We start from the raw sequence: 27,644 nt of genomic DNA, 5'->3' as shown, positions 1-27,644 counted from the left end.
TTTCTCAGTTTCATTTTGGAGAAAAGCTCATTGGAATTACGCCAACTATAAATAAAAGTCTACTGCATTGAAGTGTTTAGGAACCGCTGTGACGCTACACATTATTTTTTGCGTTGAAAAATATTAAATTGTATGTGACATCACTATGTATAACGTAGAAAGTCCGAGACAGATTGAAAAAGAACGGTTCTTATTGATGAAATTTGTTTGCAGATCTTTAGTTAAAATGGTTAAATTGTTGGTACGGATGTAATGTTAGATTTATGATAGATACATTATGTAAAAGTGTTTTCAATAAGTTAATTGTAAATTATGTTAAAGTTGTAAAGGTATAATATTATAACAATATTATTTATTAGTAAGTTTTAGCTATAACGAAATCATATATCGGAATTCAGTGATATTAATATATTTATTTATCTACTAGTAAGTACATCATTATGCTTGTTGCCTAGTAAAGTTTTTACGAAAAATCAATCTCTTGTTTTTATTTTGTTTCCTCGCTACTTTTTATCCATTTAAGTGTGGTAAGATTCTTGCCAATCAGATGGACGGAATTTAATGTGAATCTTTTTCAGTGAGTAAGTCTCTAATGGAATTAAAAATTGAAATATGTAGGTTACAATTTTTTGTTTACCATTCTAATTTGTTATTGTTGAGTATAAAATGAGAAATAAAATAAATTAAATATTATCTAGCTATTGTTATTTTATAATATGTGTTTTCTTGATTTAATTGAAGTAGAAGCTGTATTAATTAAAAATTTCGTGGATCGTGGAAGCTAGAAATTTAAATAAAAAATAAACTGCCCTAGACATTCGCGACTCACAAATTTACATTGTTTTTACTTTATTGTTTTTCAATTGGTAGCGCACAATTTTTTTAAACATCGTAATTACTTCCCTCATATATTCAAGATGTGTGAAGTAATTTTTATAAATACTGCAATACAGATTTGTTTTGGAACAAGAGTGTTTTCATTGCGGGTGAACAAGTCTTAGTTCAAGAGCAGCAGTGAGACGCAAGACGCGTTGGGGAGTGCACGTATATCTGACATAATAACACACTCGCGCGCTTACACTCGATCGTAAATAAATTCAATTAATTTTGCTCTACATAAAAATACTTTCTTATTATTTTGTTATAATATTTTTACTGGACGCATATAATAATATCTTATTCGAATAAATTATGAGAGAGATATCTCAAATAAACTGAAGTGGTAAAGTGACATTTTCCAAAATGATGATGGCCAGTGCGAAAATGGTAAGAGACATTACCGCAGACCTCAGCGCAGATGTGCGCTCGCTCTCAGTAGAGTCCTCTACTGAAGAACAAGAGTCCACTACTACGGAGTCCGAATATTCGGAGGAAGAAAAGGAATATGAGCTGGATGATCTACAAATTCTGAAAACCATAGGTAAGGCATATTTTAAGTAACTGTTAAGTGTTAAGTTAATATTTGTGTAAAAAATATAAGAAAATCCTAACGACTTAACCATTATATATCTCGAGTTGCAACAGTTTTAATGATATAAAAAATATTTCCTGGATATTGCACGTGTAACATTTTTATTCACAGATTTTATGTTTTTATTGTGCCCATAAATGTATCTGAGAATTATTTTATTCGTGCTTATTCTCCCCTTATTAAAAACACTGGTTCGCTAGTTTTGGCGTGAAAGCGTAACAAAAAGAGCGATCTCTCAATTTTATTTCAATATGAATGTTGGTTTTCAAGGAGCAAAAATAAACATCATATTTATCAATCTCTTCATCAGATTAACATAATTGAATACAGTTTAATATGTAGTAACCTTTTACTGTTTGCAAATGCACTAAACCGACCTTGATTAATAGAAGGGTAGAGTGTTACCATGTCGGGAATAACAGTTTGCCTGTCTATATTAGGAGAGGTAGGAGATATAATCTGATGTCTTTTTGGTTTTGGCTGATAGGCCTACAATTTCCACTTCTAGTGACTAGATTGAATAGTTCCCAAGATGTTTATGATAACATCACACTTCTAGGCCCCGTGTCCAGGCCGGTCAAACATTATGTGTACATAATATGTATAGAAAATCGCGATCGAAGTGGTGTTATTACAATTTGCAATCTCTCCTGAAATTTAGCTTCGTATGAAAACTTTAAAAACAAATCGTTCTAGATTTTGTAAAGGAATATTTAACGATACATAATATTAAATTTCAAATACGTTGTGACTTGTGTCAAATGTAGAGTTTAGGCACCACTAAATAAATATAGGTGAGGGTTACTTATAACATATATTCATAGATATATCTGGCATGTAATTACCATTTTTTGCATTATACGTATGCTGATAAAAATTTACATTATGTTTATTGCGTCCTTGGTCCACATTTTAACCATGTAGAGCCAGACCCCCTTTTGACCTAATTTAATGATATCGACTAAGGACAATTTACCGTGTCAGGTGAATGGTGATAGATAGCATTTGTTTGTGCTGATTAGATATTAATTACAATTATCTTGTTTGCACCGAAACTATTATAGTATTTCATACTTTCACCACATCCAAAAGATGATTTAAATTATAAATGCAATAATAAAATTGATTGCATACAGTTGAAAATATAAGACGTTAAATATTATTGAACTATCTACGCGATATCGTATTTATTTACAGTTTGTGCATCTCATTACCGTATTTTGGCAGCCGTCTTTGCAATAAAGTTTAGAAACGTATTTTTATACTGGTATAATTGCTTGCACTATAAAAGCGTATGTCGTAGCATTTAGTACATAAATATACACGATTGATGCAAATAATGGTACAAAGTTTATTTTTTAGTTATAAGTGCTTTGTTTTTTATTTTCAGTACTTTGTAGATTCATTAGCTATCTATATCTAGAAGTTGTTTAACTTTTAGTTGAAATAGATGTCTGCGTATCTTTTAGTTTTATAGATATGCAGTGGCTACTGTAAACGAACTGTAAAAGTGAAACAGAGCACAAAACGTCTCGGTGGCAGACGTATCTGGTTTGGCTATTATCCTCTCGACGCTCCAGTTACAACAGTAATCAGCTCTACACGCATTTACGATGACTCTACGGCGCTGAAATGTAATTTCATTTCTATACATTCCTAAGTATATAAATTCGAACATTTTCTTATAAATTATCACTTAATACTAAGTTAATTTATCGAGATTAGTATGCCTATTTGTAAATTCAGGGAATAACTTGAAGTTCAGAATAAATTTCGTTCCATTTAACGAAGTTATTCGCAGGAATAAATGGGTTTTATAGCAGAAAAATGTATTTGTTTATACACTTCTACGAATTTGTTGTCTAGCTCGTTTTAATTAGGTGTATTGTTGTATTATACATTCCATTGTATATCGTGCATGATGTGAAAAATGTAAATAAACCATCTACATGCACGCAAATGGTTCATTCTTTGAGTATATGTTATGAATGTAAATAGCAAGTGTCACGCTTGATTTCAGGTAAATCTAGGTTACCTACTGGCTGTAGGTAAAAGTAATGAATTTTAATAAAATGGAGCATGCTGTCATAATATTTTCACTTTTACTGTTATAGCGATTGTTCATTTTCCTAAGATATGGGATAATAAGTATATACTTAATTTTAAATTAACAGATTAAATAAAAATACATTTTTAATATAAATATAACATTGAAAAACTATACAATTGCGAAAAATAAAAAATTTTTATATGAAAAATGTGCGTATGCAAAACATCAAATAGGTTTCAATTAAAATAAATGAGATCTAAACATTTATAACCTGAAAATCTTTTTGTCAATTCACGTTTAATGTTAAAGTATAGTTTTTTTTATCACTCAAGTGCTTATATCTAAATGTGGGTAGGTACCTACCTAATTTAAAAATGAAAAAACACCATTTAAACTTTCTACCTATATTATATTGTATACATATTGTGTCATAGGAATATTTATAAAGAACATATGATCATATTTCACACAGAAAAGAAATTGTAAAAGTTGTAAAACAAAGCTCTATCAATCGCGGTAATGCCATGACAGACCATTGACCATCCCAAACCGGTCTCACGTTTTACTTCTGACCCATGAGTTACATCGATTGCATAAGCTGCGAAAAGAAATTTTAAATTAAACAAAACAAAAAGACTATCGCTAGTAACTATAGTAATGTGTGCTACTACGAATTACCGTAGGTATTTTTAGTAGAGACAAACAACGTAATTGAGTTAAACGTCATTAAGTATAAACAGAGATTCTCAAGTGTTTTTAATTTAAAAGTATTATGCTTATAGCCAGTGATCTAAATCTTTGGATACAGCTGATTCGTGAACCGTTTCGTTTGCCTCGGGCCTTTCTGTATCAGCCTTGACCGTTTTTCATTAGAATTCCTATCTGTATAAATTTAATATTTTATAAAAATATTTCCAAGGGTTGTTTCATTTCTTCATAAATATTAAAGTTTGGTGATAGTACAAATCTTATCAATACTATTATATTCGGTACACTGTACACAAAGCTTTTTATTAATTACATATTTAAATTAACGCAAACGCAAATATTACGTTGAGCACGTGTTACATATACTTTGATCATTAACGTACTATGTAATTGGCACAAATTTTAATAACAAATTAGCGTCGCGTCACTAAAAGTATGAATTTTTTTAGTACAAAACATTAATGGTTATATACCTACTTGTAATCTATATATAATTTAAGTTTCAACCATCGCCAATCACCTGCATCGGTTATATAAGACTGGAACACGTCCGATTTACCTACTTGATGGGATTACAAATAACGTTAGCACTTTCTCTAATATAATATACCTACCGTACACACATGTGGTGCATAAAATTATCGCGTTTTTACATACGCCTCTCGTTTCAAAAATAATATGTACTTATTCATAAAAAATCTCAGTTGTTATCACAGATGATATAATACTATTCAAAAAGAGTACGTAAATATATATTTAATTTAATTTATTGACTTTCTGAAGATATTCTTAGAACTGAATATTCATATAATTAATGTTAATTAATTGACCTGCATGTGACATTGAAAAGTTTCAAACGGGCATATATTAAACAACGACTGGTTACATACAGGTATAGAAATTGGTTTAAAATTTACAATTTGTTGTTACTGTAATACATTTCGGAAATTGCTCAAAACGTGAGTGGCTTATAAATTTCTACAAGAAACTGGAAAGTTGTCTCGGATGACGACTGTCATCAGAGGCGCACCGCAGTCGCGGGATGCTTAGCGATGTTGCACGATTTCCTTTCTATGTGTACTCTACGTGCTTACTGGCAATGTGATATTTCCATTTTTATAAAAAGACGTTTGGATCTATGGGACTTGAACTTACAATACCTCAATGCTTTTATTTTTCCCAGCATCTTTATTATTTCCTTCAAAGCAATAATGCTCTTGATTCAGATTTTTAAAATAATTTTCCTGTTTTCAGCTCGTACTTTGAGCTTGGTGGGTTCATTGACATTTAACCTACATGTGTAACTCAGTAATAATAATCGGCTTAACGTTTGCAAATAGGTCACGAAATTGATAGACGTTGAAGATTGATACAATATAATCGGTTACGTCCTAATAATCTATTTTTCAGGTATAAACAAAAATAACTTGCATTTAAAAAGAGGTCGAGTGTTCCCCTTTGGCTGAGATGGCCTACATGTCGTGATTTTCTCCGCGGAACCCTCCCACGCTTCTGGGAAAGACTCATAAAAAAGTTTTGTCAAGCCAATAAACTGACACTCGCGTATCCGAGGAATTAACATACTCAGTAAAAATACGGTAATGAGCTTGGACAAGTATGAAAAATGTAGCAATTTTATTAATTTAATTCGTTCTTGATTAATTATTGTAACTGATGAATAGATAAACGAAATAAAAGAATGAAAGGAGCCTGATCTGATCTTTTGTCGAAATTAACATTGATTGTTCACGAAAGTTTTATTTTTCAAGTAGGTAACATAAAAAAAGACAATTCAATCTTGAAATGAGGAAATGTTAACCATCATGATTATTTATTGTACGATCTAAACTGTTAAGATATACGTTCGCTGAAAAGAAATCCTACAATATTATAAAAAGAATTGTTTTACGTCAATAGTCATATTTTATCCACAGACTTTATCTTTGAAACGGCTCTAACGCCGGAGAGATTAGCGAACGACTGGTTGCTAACACGTGCCGTCTTCAAGTATGTTCCAATGAAAATAATAAATAGTATAGTTAAATTTTATAAACATAAATCCTTTTCACACGGCTTCTATCGTAATCCCGGTTAAATTTAGTGCACTTCATTGTAACTTGTTTATTGTAAAATCACGTTCCTATTTGTTTTTAAATATCTGATGGACTTCATAACTAGACAGGGAGGAGTAGATACGTGTAGTCCAGAAGCACTTGTGTTATAAATTGCGACTGGAGTGACAATCTTAGCAGGTGGCGGGGTGGCGTAGCTTGTAATATTTCCAATACAATGTGTATTTTTAGAATTTTACAAGCAACAAACAGTTAGAAGATTTCTATTTATAGATTTTTCGCATGATGGTTATCCGACGTGTGTACTTTGTTTTTTTAAGGATTCCTATTTCCATTTTATGTATTTATTGAACTAGTATTATAGGGGCTAATATATGAAAGTTTAATCTATGTATTTCGAACAAAAAACCTAATTACATTTTAATATTAATTTGATGTTTAAGTATAAGCAATTCCCATTCGACATTATTCCAAAAAAATATTAAATTATCTACCTACCTTTTGGATATAGGTAGAAATAAATATTAGTCAAAACCATTGGGGCCGATAAGTACCAATTATGAAATAGTTTGGAAAATCCAAAAGTGCACGCCTCATAATCTCATCCTTAACAATAAAATTGATTATTTATAAAGAGTACACTATAAATATAAAAAAGAAATAAAATAAAACAGTTGGAAAAGTAAAGAAAGCGGTACCGTAATAATTGAGCTATTTTTCTTGTGGCCCCACCTAGATGTGAAACTGCGCAGGTTTATGGGACTGACTACCAACTTATTTTTTTAAACCTTGGCTTATAGTATAAAGAATCGAGTTTATAATGGTGAATTTTGAGTACACTATAAATATAAAAAAATAAAAAAAATAAAGAATATATATAGAAATACTAAAATTATGGAGAACAGTCGATATTTTTTTTTTGTTTATTTAATAACAATTAAACCACATCGAATCAGACCCTGAAAAATGAAAGGGTTCTATTCCTGAGCATACTCAAGCGTAAGAGAAAAAAAAAGACTCGATTAGTAAAGTATTTCGGTCGCTATCGTGTTAACAAGAAAATCCTCCGCACATACAGACACACGGACGTCCAAGACAGAACTTTTTTAAACTGTTTTTTAACTAGTTTAAATAACAAAAATGACATCAAAAATATTATGAATGTTAAAAATAGTGTTTTTTCTTAATATGTGTGTGTATGTATTATCTTACAAGTGCAATGTATGATACATAAAGATTAAAGACATTTTAAGTTTGAAAAATCAGATGTTTTGCGCGAAGTGACAGTAGTATCCACCTCAACGCTTCGCTTATTAGGCGTGCAATAAGGCTTAAAGCGACGACGCGAGGGTTTCATAGAGAAAACTGTACAAATATATAATTTAATTAGTTAAAATAATTTTGTTTGTGCAGTTCATTTGACAAAAATAATAAATCTTATCAGCCTTTTCTTTTGTATGCCATTTAACAAATAAAATATAAGGCACGTAATTGTTAAATGTAAAATGGCCGTATAAAGTATTATCGTTTGTATGTCGCCATGACGTGACAGAATAACGTATTTTATCAGTCTCACAAGTTTATTTAACCTTGAGTGCTTTATTAATGACATTTCTTGCAGTTTACTCTAAATAGCTACTAACAGGAATGTACAAGAAAATGTTTTAGTATCGGGTCTCTAAAACTTTGTTGACTCTATGGGCCAGATTATTGCAATAGCTGGCTTGCTATGGGGCTTAATGACTCATGAATGATAAATGGATACTAGTTACAGGAACTGCTTAATGCCGGTGTGCTTGGATATTATTTAATATCCAGTAAATTGTGAAATAAAACAATTTGCAATATTATATTATCACTACATAGTATGAAACAAAGTCGCTTTCTCTGTCCCTATGTCCCATTGTACCTATGCTTAAATCTTTAAAACTACGCAACGGATTTTGATGCGGTTTTTTTTAATAGATAGAGTGATTGAAGAGGAAGGTTTTAATATATTTAATTTATTAGGTTTTAGACAAAGCGGGCGAAGCCGCGGGCGGTAATCTAGTATGAAATAATTATTTGAGCTAGGTATAATTGGTAAAGGTACTAATTAAGAGGCCTACACCACCGAAACTAGCGCCACCGAACATTTTATTTTTTTACTCCTTAACCAGATCAAATTTAAAAAATCTAGCTCGGTACTTTGCTAGTATATTACTTGTAGTATTTTTGGTATTACTTTTCACTATTCTAACTGTTCATTATTCTAGAGAACTTTTGATTACCGCCAAAAGTGGCCACTTTTGGCGGTAATCAAAAGTTCTCCTAATTTACCGAATGCAAAATAATGAAAAGTAATACCAAAAATACTACATGTAATATACTAGCAAAGTACCGAGCTAGATTTTTTAAATTTGATCTGGTTTAGGAGTAAAAAAATAAAATGTTGGGGGGGCGCTAGTTTCGGTGGTGTAGTCGCCTTAAAGATAGTTTTCAATCATTATGAAGTACCTAGGTATATTAACTATTATGTTAGCCCAGTATCAACTATCACGCTCACTGCTGCACTAGTCCTCATACTTTGAGGACAGTTAACCCGTAATTTCTTTTAAATATAATCTAAAATAAAAGCTTCACTCTACGTAAACTTGATTAAATAATCTCAGGAAACAAGCAACGGAAGCAATTACAATTTCGGAAACGTTTTTCGATTTGTGCAATTTCCTATAAAAGTAAAAAGTATATAGATGCGGCATGTTCCTGGCGCTATTAGCGGTTATGCGCGTCGCGAACAAAGACCATTGAACCAAACGAGCTCCATACATAACGCATTTTAAGTAGGTACTTCTATTTCTATTCAGTTCGCATTCATGTGTATTGTCTTACTGTAATTAAAACATGCTATATTAGTGCGAAACTATTGATACACGTCTTTGAAATGAAATTATTTTTGGCACAAGGATAATGGCTTTCATTTGTGTTCTACATAACGTTTGAAGATATATATTTTGTGTTTGTTGATTCTTTACTAGTCAACCATATTACCTTGAATATATTTTTATTAATAAAACAAACAATAATAATATATATTTTATTGATTAGAAGTTTCAGAAGCTTTAGGTGTTAATTCGATGAGCATATTTTTATATCTACAATTTTTATTGTTATGTCTACAATAATTGTTTAAATTAGTAATCAGTTCTATAAATTGTAATGCCACTAGGTAATTTAAATTTATTCAAAGATATACAAAATTCATTATATGAATTTATACAATAGGTAAAATCATTGGTATTCAGGTGTGAAAGGTCATCGGCGAAATTCTAAAATTGATGGGCGATTCCACATTTCTTATGTAGATAATCACCTTATGTAGATAAATCCTGGTATTCGATATAATTATGCAATTCTAGTATGCCTTTTATGTTCCTGCGTGAAGCTAGACTCTATCACTATTGACTCTACCTGTGACTCTACCTAGTAAGTCAGCTATAAGCTTAGAGTATTTATACTTACTACTGTAATATAAAATATTATACTCTGAGGCTATAAGTCATGTAACTTATGCGAACTTTTTTCTGCTTTAGTTTTTTATAACTTGCACATAATATATTGACCACACATAACGCAACAAGAATGTATTTTAGTGTACCTATTGAAAATGTCTTAAAATTTAATTGTACTTTAAAATAGCATGCGAAAGTTATTCGCGAAAATGTTTAATTCATTACATGCTTGTCATGGTTCAGGAAGATTTCGTTGCCAACTTCCTCAGCATTTGACATCTACTTTGTTTTTCGATTATTCACTTAGCGTTTCGCGAAGGTCATCAGGTGACCGCAGGCAGGAACTCAAGTGACACTTCAATTTTTTCTAAACTATATGGAGATTTATTTGACAACGACACGTCGCAGTAAGTACGCTGTACCAAAAAGAAGACACGGGAGACAGGCGTGAAATAACGTCACAGACTGGAAAAATAAAGATTATTTTAGTATCGTATGGGAAATATGAGTAAGAAGTACCTACGTCAGACGGCTTACGGATTGAAAGTGTGCCTTTAATATGAGACATGATACTAAAAGATATTTATTGGTTTAGATGTGGGCTGTGGTTGGTGTTTTTGGAGGGCAGTGGTTATGATTGTTCTTCAATGCTTGTATTGAAATAATGAAAAAATATCGTATGATTTGCTGGTGAAGCTTAACTAGGTACTGGATCTAATTTAGTTGAATACCAAGCAGCATTTGTTATATAATTTTTCACTTTAATAAATAGAAAATCTATCAGTAGTAACGATTAAAATGTTACGTGAGAATGAGATACATCTATACATATAATAAAATCGTAGGAAAGTCAAAACTGTACATTGAATATTTTTTTAAAAGAATACTTGATCCATGATCTATAATCGATATAGAAACCAAAAACATAGTTTTTAGAATTTTTGTCTGTTTGTTTGTTTGTCTGTTTGTCTGTATGTATTTCCGAGCTAATCTCAGAAAGTACTGCATAGATTTACTTCAAATTTTGCATGAATATTCCTTAGAGGTCGGGTGAGGATAGTTTATACATATTATCATGATATCACCTTCGGGGGAGGAGCTGTGAACCTTTATTTTTCTTACCTATTCTGTGTACTACGACAGCGTACAATCTAAAGACTCATGTTTAAATGTTGGTTTCGAGTAAGCCATGCTATTATCTAGCTTTACAAAATAAAAACTATGTCATTTACGTAATTTGGGCAGAGAAACAGTTAAATGAATCTTAGCAGTATAAAGACAAATTTGAAACAGCGCCATCTATGTAGTGGTATAAAAATCAAACACACGTTAAATATATTGGAAATTATAGTCGAGCCAATTTAATAGGCAACATTTGACGTCTATCAATTTTATCTACGAAGAGAGGTAACCTGCTTAAAAACATCGATTAAAGTGAATTAATCGATACGGATTTGAAACACTTGTCAATCGAATTTATTAATTTATGATGATTTTTATTCACAAGTAATCAATGCAGTCGATTCTAGATGTCAGATTTCGATTTTTAGAGTAACGTCTCTAGTATTTAAAAAGAAAAAAGGTTTATTGACACAAAATTGTAGCGACGTCAGTTCTTCAATTCAGAAATTGTTTATTATGTTTAGTATGGTTTATCAGTAAAATGAAATCTTAAAATTACTTGTATCGGTCATCATTATTATAAATATGTAATCGTAATTGAAAAAAGTTAAGCAAATGTGCAGTTCTAACAAAACGAAATATCATGTTATTCTATGTCGTCGTTACTAGGTTACGTTGTTGAATTTTGTTGAACTGTCAAATGTTGCCTATTAAAATGGCTCTACTATAATAATAATCAAATGACGCATATATAAATGTTGTTTGACAATATCTAGATTGACACTATAAAATTATGCCATTTAGGGCCGATTTTTCAATGCCCAGATAAACAGTCTAATAACTACCCCTCGAATAGATTTATTCAATTGCTTATCTAACTCATAACGGCTCGCCTATTTTTCAATCGTGATTTATTTGATGAATAACTATCTGACCAAATATTTCCATATTGGCAGCTCTGCTCTTGGAGTGGCGAAACAAACATATTAAATTAGTCAGGTTAGAGCGGGATAGAGTCAACTATGTCAACATATGTCAACAACCGTCATTATGACTCACGTCAGGAGTGCATTTTAAGTTTATCTTGTGTTCTATGATTGTTGATTATTGTTTTGATTCGAGTAAAGAGTTTTGATTAAATTTGTGTTAAAATTTATATATTTTACGATGGAAACGACATAAAGGCAGCGTCCGGCAAATTTTCAATGGCATGATCATCAGTAGGTACTATCAAAAACATCAATTTCAATATGATTTTAATTGATAATTATTTTATAGAAAGAGGCTTTATTGTAAAAATTCTACGCTCTATGTTATTACATACGAAAATATCCCAAATTTGACGCGTCAGTTGTCAACTCAAACGTCTAATCGTCGAATAGCACGCTATCTGGCCGTTGGAGCAGCAGATAGATTTATTCCTCAAATAACGTAGTTATTCGATAGATAAGTCCTATTCGTCTATTGAAAAATTGAATATTTTGTTAACTGAAGAATAAAGTCTATCTAGCTGTTTATCTGGGCATTGAAAAATCGGCCCTTAAGTAACTTGGGAAGAGAAACATAGTATAAAGAATGTTAGTTGTATAATGTTAATTTTGTAACAGCGCCGTCTATGAGATTTCGTAAAAATCAAATCAATTTACATGTTAACACTACTGAACACAATGTTAAAAATTAATAATTTAAATATAATTATGTTATTTATTTATTTAACTCTTTAACCCATGTCTTCCGTTCCCTATAAGATATATTTCGTGTAAATAATAATTAGGTACATTTTTTTAAAGTGAGGGTAGATTTTTATTATTTTAAGTAAAACTAGACACCATTATCTACAGTTAATCTAATGATTGTGTTCATTAGTTACAATTTTAAAAATCTTCGTGTTTTATAAATTTACTAGCTTACCGCCCGCGGCTTCGTCCGCTTTGTCTAAAACCTAATAAATTGTATACTAAAACCTTCCTCTTGAATCAATCTATCTATTAAAAGAACCGCATCAAAATCTGTTGCGAAGTTTTAAAGATTTAAGCATACAAAGGGACATAGGGACAGAGAAAGCGACTTTTTTTATAGTATGTAGTATGTAGTTTTATTAATTTATAAAGCAATTGAATGCCATAAAACCAAAAATATCAAATGCAATCTTCGTGTTTTGTGAATTTTCACCATCATGCGTTCCCACAAAAGGTAAGTTGTTACTTATAGGTATTTATTTTTTGTAATGATAGCAATTCATGGTTTATGTTGGTATTTATTGTTATCATAAAATATGATTAAAAATAAATAAATGAAGCAACTACGATTCAAAGAAAACATCTTTTTCAGTATGAAAATGCTCTTAGCAATCCTGGATGATGAACTGTATATCATGTACTCTGATCCTAGTATGGTCGGTACCTCGATAGCCATAACGATAAATATTATAATCAGATAACCTAACCCAAAGTCAAAATAAAAACATTACTTGTAAAGTTGTGAGTGCAAAATTTACGTTTCATTTGGCAATAACATTTTTTTCGGTACTAAAACGTAGTAGTTTGATATGTGGTTGGCTGCCCCTCCTCTCCTTCCTGAAGAATATCCTCCAAAATTTCCCGAGATACTTCCAATGATTGAACCATTGGACGTTGGACATTAACTTCAGTCAAAAATTGACGAAGCGGATGATTACTAATTTCCACTTAATCCTCGCTGCTACTATCTTTATCATCAAATCATCAATTTTCAAGTGGTGTAGTAAAAATATCAGCAGAAATCGTCTTCCAAAGGCGATATAATTTTATGAGCATTGAATCTGTTAATAAAAAAATCTAAAGTTAACTGTAAATCTATAAAAAAAGCTACTTACAAATAAAATTTTATCAAAAACTACTGTTCCCAATGCACCTCAAAATAATAAAAGAATTCATCATTTTATTATTTCATTCTAAAAGTGTAATATAATACCAACAAAAAACATGAATTGCTATCATTATAAAAAATAAATACCTATAAGTAACAACTTACCTTTTGTGGGAACGCATGATGGTGAAAATTCACAAAACACGAAGATTGCATTTGATATTTTTGGTTTTATGGCATTCAATTGCTTTATAAATTAATAAAACTACATACTACATACTTTAAAAAAGTCGCTTTCTCTGTCCCTATGTCCCTTTGTATGCTTAAATCTTTAAAACTTCGCAACAGATTTTGATGCGGTTCTTTTAATAGATAGATTGATTCAAGAGGAAGGTTTTAGTATATAATTTATTAGGTTTTAGACAAAGCGGACGAAGCCGCGGGCGGTAAGCTAGTATCTAATAGTTTAACATATTTTATTTATTTATTTATAACACTTTACTATGCTAGTTAATAATACAAATTACTTAAAACAAAAACATAGTGTTTCGTTCCTTAATAGGGTTAATGAATGATTATTATCCAATGACCTATTATACTAGTAGACGCGGCATACGCCAACATCATTGCACTAAAAAACAGCGTAATTAATACATACCTACTTACTAACGCATTATCACCAATACAGTTGTTCTCTCTTTCACTCTCACGCACGAGACATAATACATGTCTCACTCATGTACTTCGTAATAACAACTGCCGATTAAAATACAAAAAGAACGTCCAGCCACGACGCTGAATGGTGCGTGACTAAGTGAAACTCGGGCACTTACCTGAGTTTTTTCTTGCCAAAATAGAGAGCGGGTAACGTATCTAGCTCTTTTATATATCATAGTTATTATCCTCATTTGATCGTTATTCGATTTTGATAAAAACATATATTTTTACGTAATTAAAATTTGTATATTATTTCGTAGTATAGCTGTATGGATGGTCAAAATATTATCTAGTAATAAAAGCTTCCAACTATACACAAGTGCACGACACGATTACGAAACATTAGGGCCCTATTTTAGATCGAAAATGGAGCAAGGTTTGTTCCAAAAGCACTTTATTTGACACTAAAGTCCACTAAAATACAACCCGTTACTCATCAGCGTGTAACTTTTATGCTCTATAATCAGGTTTATGACTGACATAAAATATGGTACAGTCATATTTTTAATTGATGTTTGAAAACATTTTAATTATTGTTTGTAAACCTTTGAATATCTGCATTTTTTGGTAAAGGGATTCTGAGAGTTAGGGTAGCTTGGTAAAGAAATTAGGTATGATAAAATTGATGTAAAATCCATACTAATATTATAAATGCGAAAGTAACTCTGTCTGTCTGTCTGTTACTCAATCACGCCTAAACTACTGAACCAATTTGCATGAAATTTAGTATGGAGATATTTTGATACCCGAGAAAGGACATAGGCTACTTTTTATTGCGAAATATGAACCACGGGCGAAGCCGGGGCGGACCGCTAGTATATTATATAAACCTTATTAACGTACGTTTAACTTGACTCCAATGAGAGAGCTTATTAATTGGGTTATTGTGGTTGCTGTTATTTTGTGTATTATTTATAATTATAGCTTCATTTGACTGTGTACATGGATAATATTGTACGTGACTTTTATTTTTCCAATCAATAGATAAATAATAGACCAATTTGGCCACGATATCGAGAGTCAAGGTAAATCTGTCTCGCTTCAATACGCACGGTTAAGTGCAAGGTCTATTTTTATTGTCCAGTGAAACAAAGCATTTTCCTCTAATAAGTGACCTTCTACCGAAATTATTGTTTACTGTACTAGATTAGCATCTCGAAATGTGCTGATTTCAATATTGGATTATATTTCAATCAACACATAGACACTAGACGGTATTAGTTTTTTATTTCTATTAATAGGCAGCAAGATAGGCAGGATGATACTCAATAACGATGAGAAGAAGTTTCCATGACGTTAAAGATCAACGTATGACGTCATTCCCGTGCCTTATGCTCGAGAGTGAAAGTAGCGAAGTAAGGTTACAAGAAATTATTTTACTCACAAACATTTAGCCTTTTTCTCTACCTACAGTAAAGTCGAAGGACGCAACAACAAAGATGCAACACGCTCTCGTCACAGACTTCCGATACTCACTCGAAGCGAAAGGTTCAACCGGAATCCGATGATGTAATCTTTGTTTGAAATTGAAATTCAATTGGATAACTTGAAATTTATTACTTAATGGTGTAGCAGTAACCTGAATGTTGAATTGATGGCGAGGTTTATTTAGCAGCTCTATCATTATCTTATTTAAAGGTAGTAATAACTAACATTTCACTTCACATTTTGTTTTTCCTTCAACATCATTATTATTCTTACTAGCATAGCGTTACCGCGTTACTGTTTACAATTTACAAGAACAAATTAATAAACCTTCAGAGAGCCCTGAAATCAAAATAGTCGTTAAAATAAATAATAATGCCCTTAATGCTGTTGATGTAACAAAATATATGCGATAAAGTAGTTGTAGCGACTTGCGCAAGAGTGGCCGAAATAAAGTCGAATGTTGAATCTTGCGAAAGTTTTCGACGTCACGGGCAGCCTCGTATAAACACGTGTTGTTAAAATTATTTACGAATTAAAATAAAGATATAACGGTACCCGGTTTACGTAGCTTGGATTTTATTTGAGCAGTGTGTGATTCATATGTTGTTGCACCATCCTACTCAACTTAACTCAAACTTTTAAATTAGCACCTAAGTGATTAAAAAAAGAAACTACTAAACATTATGAAAGAAATTTCACCGAAGAATATGCGACAAGAAACTAAAATTTATCTCTATCACATGATATTGCTTTGTCTTATTTATACTAATGCAAAAAATAGCGACTACAAGAATAATTTTAGGCCAAATACTCTTGTTATTTTCTTTCATCCATTTAATAACACTCTTGTTAAGTGAACGAAATGGTCTGGGAGCACTCAGCAACAAAACTACGTCATTGGTTGAAAAAAGCTTTGTTTCTACAGCAATAGACCCACACCATTTATTTTTACTTTTATTTGAATACTAGCTTACCGCCCGCGGCTTCGCCCGCTTTGTCTAAAACCTAATAAATTATATACTAAAACCTTCCTCTTGAATCACTCTATCTATTAAAAAAATCGCATCAAAATCCGTTGTGTAGTTTTAAAGGTTTAAGCATACAAAGGGACATAGGGACTTTGTTTTATACTAGGTATGTAGTGATTGCTAAAGCATCGTAATTATACATTATACTCAATATCATCAGTTATCACTTAGTATTACTAAGTAAAAATGTAATGACGATTCAAAAGTGCTTCTGGAAGAAGTCTACCTAATTGAATAAATAAATGTTTGGGTTTGAGTTTGAGAGTGAGTTGGCTGTCGAATGTAAATATAAACAAACTAAAAGGTTCCATAGAATTGGGAATCTCCGCGTATGACTCATTAAAATACTGTTTACTTCTTCATAATATTTACGTCTTGATTCCTTTAAATTACTGATAAACAAGTAAATGTTGAATCTGATAAAGTATCGTTGGAAGACTTTGGCCGGTTTATTATACTGTGTTTGGAGCTCTGCTTATTCTCTTTTCACGGTGTCAGCTACTGTTGCACTACATCGTATTTAAATAATGATAAATCAAACAACAAAGTACAAACTAATAGGAATGTGCTCAATAGAAAATTGTTAAAAGAAGTACAAGAATACCGATAACATACTATATAGATATATAATGTTTTGTGTATTGAGAAGCCATAACATGGACTTGAAGTAGCCACGGTTGGGCTTTATTGATTAGGTTATCAGCATCACTACATAGTACCTATAAAACAAAGTCGCTTTCTCTGTCCTTATTTCCCTATGTCCCTTTGTATGCTTAAATCTTTAAAACTACGCAACGGATTTTGATGCGGTTTTTTTAATAGATAGAGTGATTTAAGAGAAAGGTTTTAGTATATAATTTATTAGGGTTAAGAATAAAAAGCCACGGGCGGTAAGCTAGTTACATTATAAGTAGGAAGCTACCAATAATTGATTTATATTGTTTCAGGTACAGGCACCTTCGGGAGAGTGTGCCTCTGTCGGGACAAGGCAGCGGACGAGTATTTAGCTATGAAGATTCTTTCCATGGCTGATGTTATACGTTTGAAACAAGTCGATCACGTGATGAATGAGAAAAACATTTTATCTGAGATCAATCACCCTTTCATTGTGAACTTGTGAGTGAACTAGTTTATTTAATTTAGAGATTCAGACGTTAAATATTGAGATAGGCCTATACAGCTTTACTTTCTAGAACAAATAACAAACGACAATATTTGAACTATGTTCGTAAATTTACATTGTGCAAAAACGGAAAATTGGAACGTATGAAAACAAGCTGATAAATGAAAAAATCTAAATTTACCACAACCATAATTTTTCGACCGAATTATTTGCATAAATATGAGTAAATGAAATAATGTTCAATATTTAATTAGGCAGTTCAGTGTAATTTAATCGGATACTTGTACCGTAACCATTATGAATCCAATGAACTGAGTTTATAACACGTTTTTATTGAAAATATAACATATTAACTTTCACATGAAAGTATTTACGCGATGTAATTTATGAGTTGGAATGGTTTCCGCAGATTGGAAGTTTTAATTATACCTATAGGCTATAGCTGTCATATAAATGTTGTCTGTGTTTTTGATAATATGAAATATGAAATTTTGTCTTCGTTAATTTAATTTGTTCTCTTGTTTGTAGTATCTATTTGAAACTTTAAATTATTCATTATTGATTTATATAAAACTATTTTTTAAATAAGGATACAATTATGGGTGATAACATAATATTACGTATCCAATTTCTTGTTTTATACGACACAGGGTACAGGAAGAATACGTACCTACTTGTAAAAAAAGAAAATAATATTATGTCTAAGAAATAAGAAAACTTAACATTTTTTATTGAAACGGTTATTTTTTCTAGTTTTAAATAGGATCTATGAAGTTAAGTCTAACGATTGCTTCGATTGGGAAAAATAATGACTAGATATTAATTAAACTAATGGCCCATTATAGTCCAAATTAACGTTGGCGCACCAAGCATAGTAGATAATAATATTACACAGGTAATATATTATGAGGACTATAAATATATTGCAGCTCATTTTATCCAATTACCCTGTCACGTTTGTCTCTCACACACACGTGTCGATAGTCTTAACGTTGCATTAAATTAAAAAGATTGAAAATAGTTACGAGGTTAATAAGAAACCCTTCCTATCCTTAAAACTCTTTTTGAAAGGTGATATTTATTTAAGAGAGTTTATTTGGAGTTTATATATGTTTCGTGTGACTCTTATAATAATTAAAGAGTTCATTGACAAACGCAGTAATATTTCTCGGAAATAGATATATGACCTGTTTCAGAAACTACTGCCATGATATTTTTTCTTTGTGTGTTCTTACACTAGATTCAAAAACTTTCACTTTAAATCTTAAGAGTATACTAATAAATTATATTAACTCTAAAAATATTGATATTTTTTAGACGGTGGTGGACCCATGATGACTCATGTATCTATATGCTGTTCGACTACGTATGTGGAGGAGAATTGTTTTCCTACTTGAGGAATGCAGGCAGATTTAGTAATAATATAGGTAAGTCAAATTAAAGTGTTCTTACACAGAGCATTCCTGCTGAGTCACTTTTAATGTACAACGATGTTTAAAATATTTAAGATGGTATATATCTTAAAACGATCACTTGATGGCAAATATTCATAACAAATTGACGTAGAGGTCTACGAATACATTTTTAGTTACGTTATGTGAAACTCAGGAAAGAAATGTCACGGTGCGTCTGTGTTGATTTGGAAAAGCAAGTACCTATTAATCTGATATACGCAAGAGCTTATTTCTGGAGGAAAGGACATCGAATGGACAAAAATAGTCGGTCAATGACGCGATGTCTGTAAATACTGGCTTGTGTTGAAAGTTGAGACTTTAGCCATGTCTACACGTAAAATTTTACGGATACAGTGGAACAATACTGGAAGACATTTATTTCTGCGGCTGTCCGCGGCGGCAGTAAAATTGTGGTCGCGGTATTGCGGCTCCCGTGCCAGACGTTGTGACGCCGTGTCCTGATTAGCACAGAGCTTTCAGTAGAACTAAACTTTTGATGATCCAATAAAATACATTTAAATAAATGGGGATCCAAACCACATTTTTGGCTTGCTCTAACTAAATTCTCACTATAATTATGCCACCATCATAATATTATGTTTGAAATAAATAAATTATAGTATAGAGCGCTCAGAACATTTTCTTTTGTCCAATTAACTTAATCCGAAGAATAACTTTATACAGGCTCCTTTCCTGCCTTATGCAGCTAGCACCTGCAAGGGCGGCTTATGTCCTATTTTGAAATATAATTCCGATAGTTATAGGGTGTATAAATGTGATATTTTATCAAAAATCTGACGCATAGAGACAAATTAATATATTAACATAATGTGTTAGTCTCAAATAACGTTTCCTGTTAGAAATTTCAAACTACATACCTATGTCCGGATGTTTTTAACTAGGTACGCAGATATAATTCAAATGTAATAGAGATGTCAGATGTACAACGCATATTAGAAATCGAACTAATTATTTATTACTTTTCTAATTTATTGCAAAATGAATAAAACTTTTAAAACTTTTAGTTACACATTTAATAATGTTTTGCTTTATAATCATTAAGGCACTTGACTCTATCTGGTTTATGTTTTCACCGGACGAAAAATAATACGTGACACGCCAAATTAACACCGGTAATCAAATTTATATATAAGGATAACACCTAATTTTTATAACGGGGCGACTCAAATAATATTAAAAGTAGGCGCTAGTTCATCATGGACCGAAAAAGAGACGTGACCTCATGAGACGCCAGAACCATAAATGACGCAAAGGTATCACCTACGCTACCCTGACTCATCTTTGATAAGTCATTAGTTTCATTCAACAGGAAAATTTGTTTACTTTAAATGTGATAGTTAAACATTTTATATGAACACTTTATAAATAATCACATGGGAGTATTAGCTCCGGAAATCCTAAAGACAGATTTACATCATCTGTTGACTGAATGTACCTAGTGAAATGGTGATTGTTTTCAATTAGCACATGTAATAGTTAACTAATTAAAACGAACATTTTCTGTTTGGCAACGTTCAATTCTCTAATAAAATTTTGTGTGTAACTAAATGTAGGTTACATAATAGAGTATTGAGTTCGAACAGTAATAAAGACATCGTTCACTTAGTAGCGGCTGACACTCTCGAGCAAGGTGTAAAATTTCTGTCCAATAAATGTCGGGACAGACAAATAAAAAGTCAGAATATTATTTATTTTGTTCCAAAGCCGTTTGTAGATTGACACGAGAAGTACCGGCTGTACATCGGACCATTTAAAAATCCAATCAATAGGTCCAAATACTTTCCTTAATTTTTTAAATGTATTGTTACTTAGTTGATTCAAATATTAATTAAAAATTGCAATCAATATTGGAAAGTGTAAGACTTGAAATTAAATATTAAAGGTTATTTACATTACATTGTCCTGGCATGGCGTAATGTTTCAAGATGTGTAGGGTAATAAATATGTTTCTTTCACGTTGCTGCAATAATTCCAAATATAAGTCATAAAGTTTAGGTTGTAAAACATTTTTATTAACACAATTCCAAAACGAACTGTGAACACGAATTTCCGCAATGAAATAAAATTCTTTAAAATTTTAATAACGAAGAGAGAGGTTAAAATATTTTGGATACTAATAACTTCTTATTTTTTTTATTATTCATATCAAGATTGACTTTTTTGGATTTTCCCACGTAAAAAAAAAGCTTTTAGACACATCGCCTTTCTGTTTGCAGCAAATTTCTACGCAGCGGAAATAGTTTCTGCACTGGAATATCTTCACGCTCGCAACATCGTGTACCGAGATCTGAAGCCTGAAAACCTCTTACTGGCTAAAGATGGCCATTTAAAGATAACTGATTTTGGTTTCGCGAAGAAACTTACGGATCGCACGTGGACACTTTGTGGCACGCCGGAGTACCTCGCCCCGGAAATTATTCAAAGCAAGGGACACAATAAGGCTGTAGATTGGTGGGCTTTAGGTATGTATTTTCACTAGTTAAACAAACATTTGAAGTTGTCTCTCTAGTGCTTGCACTAGCCTTGTTTGCACTTGAGCATGCTCAGGCGAATGAGCGGCTCATTTGGCCGAGCCGCTCATTCACCTGAGCATGCTCAAGTGGAAACAAGGATTTAGAGTTTGCTCTATCTGCTATATCTGCGACTAGAAAATCTCTAAATAAAGCTTATCGATCATGCGATGTTTAAATTTGGATTGTAGTGTATTACTTATAATAACATTTTATTTATCGAATGATATTAGGTAGTATTAGAATTTTAATGAGTATCGTATCATTTCATGTTTTTTCTCATTTAATCAAATGTAATTAATTCTACACAAATTTATAAAATGTGTTTATTGCACAATAGAGTTTGAATTTCTTTGTTTTCGTTCCCTTCAAAGCGCATGGCGTCAAATGTTATGTTTACACTTTACGGTATAATTATTCACTGTTCTAATGATATATTCCAACGTCCAAGTGACTTGAAATCGTTTTAGTGCCAGATTGAATGTAATTTATAGTTAAGACACTCATCTGTGCTTGTAACTCCTTATATCCTTGGCACAAGTACATAGAACTACACACGACACCTGTTATTGTGTAGAGCATTATCCAGATTTATTGTCCTTTATGAGCGTGGCTTAACATTAAGTTCAATTTATCTCACGAGAGCTTGTTACATTTACATTTCTAAGAATCATACGTTATCACTTTCAGGTGTTCTTATTTATGAAATGTTGGTTGGCTATCCACCTTTCTACGACGACAACCCTTTTGGAATATACGAAAAGATCCTCAATGGAAGAGTTGACTGGCCCCGACACCTCGACCCCATTGCCAAGGACATAATTAAGAAACTTTTGGTACAGGACAGAACGAAAAGACTCGGAAACATGAAGGTATTTCGTTATTTATGTTACAAGGAAATTGGCACACAATATAAAACTTTGTTTTTGTATTGTAAATGATGTATTTATGCAATGCGTATATTTTGTTGTTTATGCGTCTTAAACTTTCGCATGATTTTAATTAAAATTTAATAATCTTTTAATATCATACTATTTCGGTTTATCTCTTTTAAAAGTCTATATACCTAGACTAAGGAGCAATACTGGCACTAGCGAGACGGTTGTAATTAAATATTGTTGCTCTTTTCTATGTGGAATTGGCATGAATATCGCTGAATCTTTTAAACCTACGTTATTTTATATTCCTGTACGTTTTTAATCTGCGTCGGGAGAAGAAGAAAATAATGAATTTATCTTCATCTTGGCTTGTTTCCAGTAACTCTTATGTATGTACTCGTACATAATTATATGCGGAGTATAAACTATGCCCAACTATTATATATTTGATTTAATTTGTAACTGTCTCCCAAAGATTCATTAATTAGGTACCATTAGTAAAGTAGGTATTTAAAAAAATATCTTTGAATCATCATTCTTAGTAGATATCTTTTGTTTACAAGCAAATTAACCCGTTACATATTTTTAAACTACTTAGTTTTATGGCAATCTTATTTAATGTAAGTCTACCGATCTAAAGTCTTGTATTAATTACCGCCATGATGTTGTCAGATTTATAATAGTGCTATTACGGATTTTATACGAAGCAATGTTTTAGTGATCTAGTTTATAATTATTTTGCATTGCATAACAAGGTAGTTAAATTTATTTATCCGGTATAACGAGTCATCAACTTCAGTCATTTTAAAATTTAAACACTCGTTAAACATTATTTATGTTCTCCGTCAATCTGTTTAAATGTACTTATACATTTTATAACCACTTGATTCACAATTACCTACTAGTTTTAATATAAATATCTACCAATTGTTTATAAAGAACATGTAACAATACATTTCTTTGGGAATTTATGTGTTAATATAAAAAAGAAACTAAAACAGTTTTCGGTTAGAAATCCGAAAATCCGAAAAATCCAAATAAAATTACTTTCAATAGATATGCTACAAAAAAATAAAACTGAAAAACACATTGCATTTCCAACTTAACTTATATAGGATGCGAAGAAATCAATGAAACAAATATTTTTAAGTTTATAGAAGTAGTCATTTAAAGATTTGAACCAGCAACCGTTATTTTAATAAAACTCATTTCTATAACAATATATTGATATGTCTTTAGAGATCAATAAAATATCACACTTTATGTTATGTGTGAAATTACATATATGTGTTCAAACGATGCAGTTTCTAGTATCTGCACGTTTTCACCTAGCTTTTTCTGCGAAGTCGCCAAGATATTTAGAAAGCCATCAGTCAAGTGTCCAGCGGCGATATCAAAGATACTTTGACGAGAAGAATTGCCTATAATCTTTGATATATCGTCTCATATTGTATGCAATAGAAGACGAAATGGGATGGAATAGAGGGAAAGCTTGATAATAACCATTCATCAAAAGTTAATTTAAAGAAATAAAAATTATATCTGGGTACGTTCAAAATAGAAACAAATGTTCACAGAAACAAATATGTTAAATGTTCTGCAGTTGTTGTAAACTTTAAACGCCATGATATCACAGAAGTAGCATTGTTGGTCAACAATTTTAATGCCCTAGATTTGCAGGAAATGTAAAACCTGTTTTTATTAAATATATATGCGCTAAATGTAACCCTGTTAGCTTAGGCGAGTTAATTGTTCAGATCCGCTCCATAAATTTCAAAGTTTACGATGTCGATTTGCGTCGAACGTCGCTTAAGCCAATAATAACAAAATGACTCTAATTTTGGCTACCAACATGTATTTAGTGCTTCTGTGATTGATGTATGGAATGATATTGTTTATCGATTCATTTTAGACGTATTGATTTATCTGTGTTTTGTTTTATGGTGGAAGCTTTGGACCATGTAATGGGTTTCATATAATAGATTCGTGTATTTATTTTTTACTAGCTTCCGCCCGCGACTCCGTCCGCGCGGATGTCGGTCTTCGCGTGGATGGTTTATTTCTCCATTTAGAGTAACTCTGACAATGACATCTTATAATAATATCTATTGGACCCAAATACGGCTAGGCCTATAATAATACGCAACGTGTATTCGCGGTTCTACAGAACAACGTCTATGGATAAAACTGAAAAATTAAGATAATTTTTTTTCTACGTATTTTTCCAGGATAAAAAGTATCCTATTTTACGCCCAGGATAATAAGGTATAATTATACCAAGTTTCATCGAAATCGAACCGTTAGTTTTCACGTGATGCCTTCACATACAGACAGACAGACAGACAGACAGACAGACAGACAAAAATTTTTTTAATCACATATTTGGGTTTGGTATCGATCCAGTAACACCCCCTGCTATTTATTTTTTCAATATTTTCAATGTACAGAATTGACCCTTCTACAGATTTATTATATGTATAGATAGATGTTGGTAGTTTAAACAATTTATAGTTATTTGGCGTCTTTTATGAGCGACTGATCTGACCTTTACTTGTGCCTTTAATTTTAAACTTAGGCGTAATCTATTTTTCTATCCTTTGTAACCTTACTTAACAAGCAGATAGATAGATATCAGTTAAATAAATAAATAGCACTCATCACAATACTAAATAGTGACCATAAAGTCTTTAATATTTAGAATTAGAATTAATATACGTTATATTCTAATTTTTGTTTTTTTAAGAGTCTATAAATCAAATAATATTAAAAAAATAATATTTAAAAATTATTTGTTGCAGTGTGGTTCTGAAGATGTAAAGCGTCACAGATGGTTCAAACATTTGGATTGGGCAGATGTTTACTTGAAAAAGTTACAGGTATAGCTATAAAGTTTGATTATGTATGTACGTTGCTTTTGCTTATAATAAAATAAAAGGCGTTTTAAATTATAGAAAATATTATATATTTTGCATCAATGCCGATTGCCGTGCAGAATACATGCATTTATAAGTAGAAAAATGATGAGTGTTGTGAAGCAATGTATGTATAACCGTTTATTTTAAATATTTCAGCCTCCCATTGTCCCTTCAGTTTCTTACGAGGGCGATACGTCAAACTTCGACGAATATCCAGAAACCGATTGGAAGGCGGTGCGGTCCCTTGACCCCGATGAACTGAAATTATTCGTAAATTTCTGATGTAATAATTAATATAACTAGGAGATTTTAATTATTGGCGGTAACTAAAAGCAGGGAATTCTGAATTCGAGCCATGAATAAGTATTTAAAATCATTAGGATCATAAGAACTTTGGAATCAAAGGAATGCACTGACTTCACCGCGTTTTGCTGCCTCAAGTTATTTTGAAAGCAAATGCTTACATCTTTAGCGTGGCTAAAATAGATGCATAATGTGCAGGCTCGCGTGATTGAGTACTATAAGGAATCATTTCTATTCTGGAAAAAATAGTATAGATACTTCGATCATTGGAATGCGTGTAGAGTTTTTAAAATAACATAGTCTAAAAATGTATTCATGTCTGCGTTCTTTATATTTTTAGGGATCATCAAACTTAATATTAACGAGTGATTGTGATTGTACCTAATTGTGTTTTATTTTTATGTAAGTATTTCGATAGTTTAATTTAACAAATAGGTGAACTATGAACTTTATAATTTTTTCACTTTATGATACTGTAAGATTATTGGGAGAAAAAAGGTAGAATCTAATAAATTATTTGCTCTGCTGGATTTATGTCTTGATCAAAATTACTTTGGGTCTTATATTAGATTATTACAAGATGCTTACTCTTGGAGATGATGATAGTATCTAGCTGATCATTCTCGTCTTTGCTATAGCATATAAAATACTGTTTAGACATTTTGTTTACATTTCCTGCAGGCTACAAGCAATGTACAAGATATTATGCTCTCAATGGTCTTACCACGCTTGTGATGTAGGTACCTATCGAAGAAAATATGTATATTTTAGGAGAAAATATGATAAGAATGTTGCAATGATTATATTGTAAATCGTTAACTACTAATTTCATAACTAATTTAGATACATTAACTTGGTCATAGTGTAAAATTATGATTCCTATAAATCGTGCATAGTTTTGCAAGAGATTCTTAGGGTATAGTAAATAATTGGATATACATATTTAAAAAATATTATAAAAAGCCTTAGATAGATTCTACAGGCGTTTTAATTTAATTAACTTAGCCATGTTAATGTTAATGCTGTGATCTGTATTAGTCAAATGGAAACTCTGTTTTATCATATAAAATTTATCATATTTAAATAAAAGAAGACTTAATATATTCATTTGACTTTTCATGCCTTTTTCTACTGATGTTGTCATAACGATACGTATTTATAGGTACTATCTATAACATTATATTACGCACCAATTTATACTTAAAATTATTCCATTTAGGTACATAATATAATTAACTTTTAAAGAAATGTCATCCTTAACGAACTAAGAATGATCTTTTTTATTCGTTGTAATTTAGTCATAATCTAAATTTAACGTAAAATTAAAACTACTATCTAATTAAAGTATGAAAAAGACTTTGAAAAGTTTTATGGAAATATTGTTACAACTATAAATTAAATTATTTAATACATAACGTAACATGTAACAGGGTTTTCAGAGAGTAATTAATTTAAAATATGTAGATATAAATAGATATATTTATTACAAATAAATTATTGATTGAT

General features: G+C 31.3%; 1 protein-coding gene across 1 annotated transcript; it reads left to right on the top strand.

Annotated features, from left to right (window-relative positions):
• The first annotated feature begins 998 nt into the window (after positions 1-998).
• On the top strand, positions 999-27,644 carry LOC123690738 (cAMP-dependent protein kinase catalytic subunit 3). Its single transcript, XM_045634836.1, has 7 exons — positions 999-1,420; positions 17,882-18,050; positions 19,375-19,484; positions 21,749-21,994; positions 22,733-22,914; positions 25,719-25,796; positions 25,992-27,644. The coding sequence occupies exons 1-7, from the start codon at positions 1,243-1,245 to the stop codon at positions 26,115-26,117; spliced, it is 1,089 nt and encodes a 362-aa protein (XP_045490792.1). The 5' UTR covers positions 999-1,242; the 3' UTR covers positions 26,118-27,644.

The sequence above is a fragment of the Colias croceus genome, chromosome 3 (genome assembly GCF_905220415.1).
Source record: "Colias croceus chromosome 3, ilColCroc2.1".
Classification (NCBI taxonomy): Eukaryota; Metazoa; Arthropoda; class Insecta; order Lepidoptera; family Pieridae; genus Colias; species Colias croceus.
Note: the sequence above shows the minus strand (reverse complement) of the source record. Positions and strands in the feature narration are given on the sequence as shown.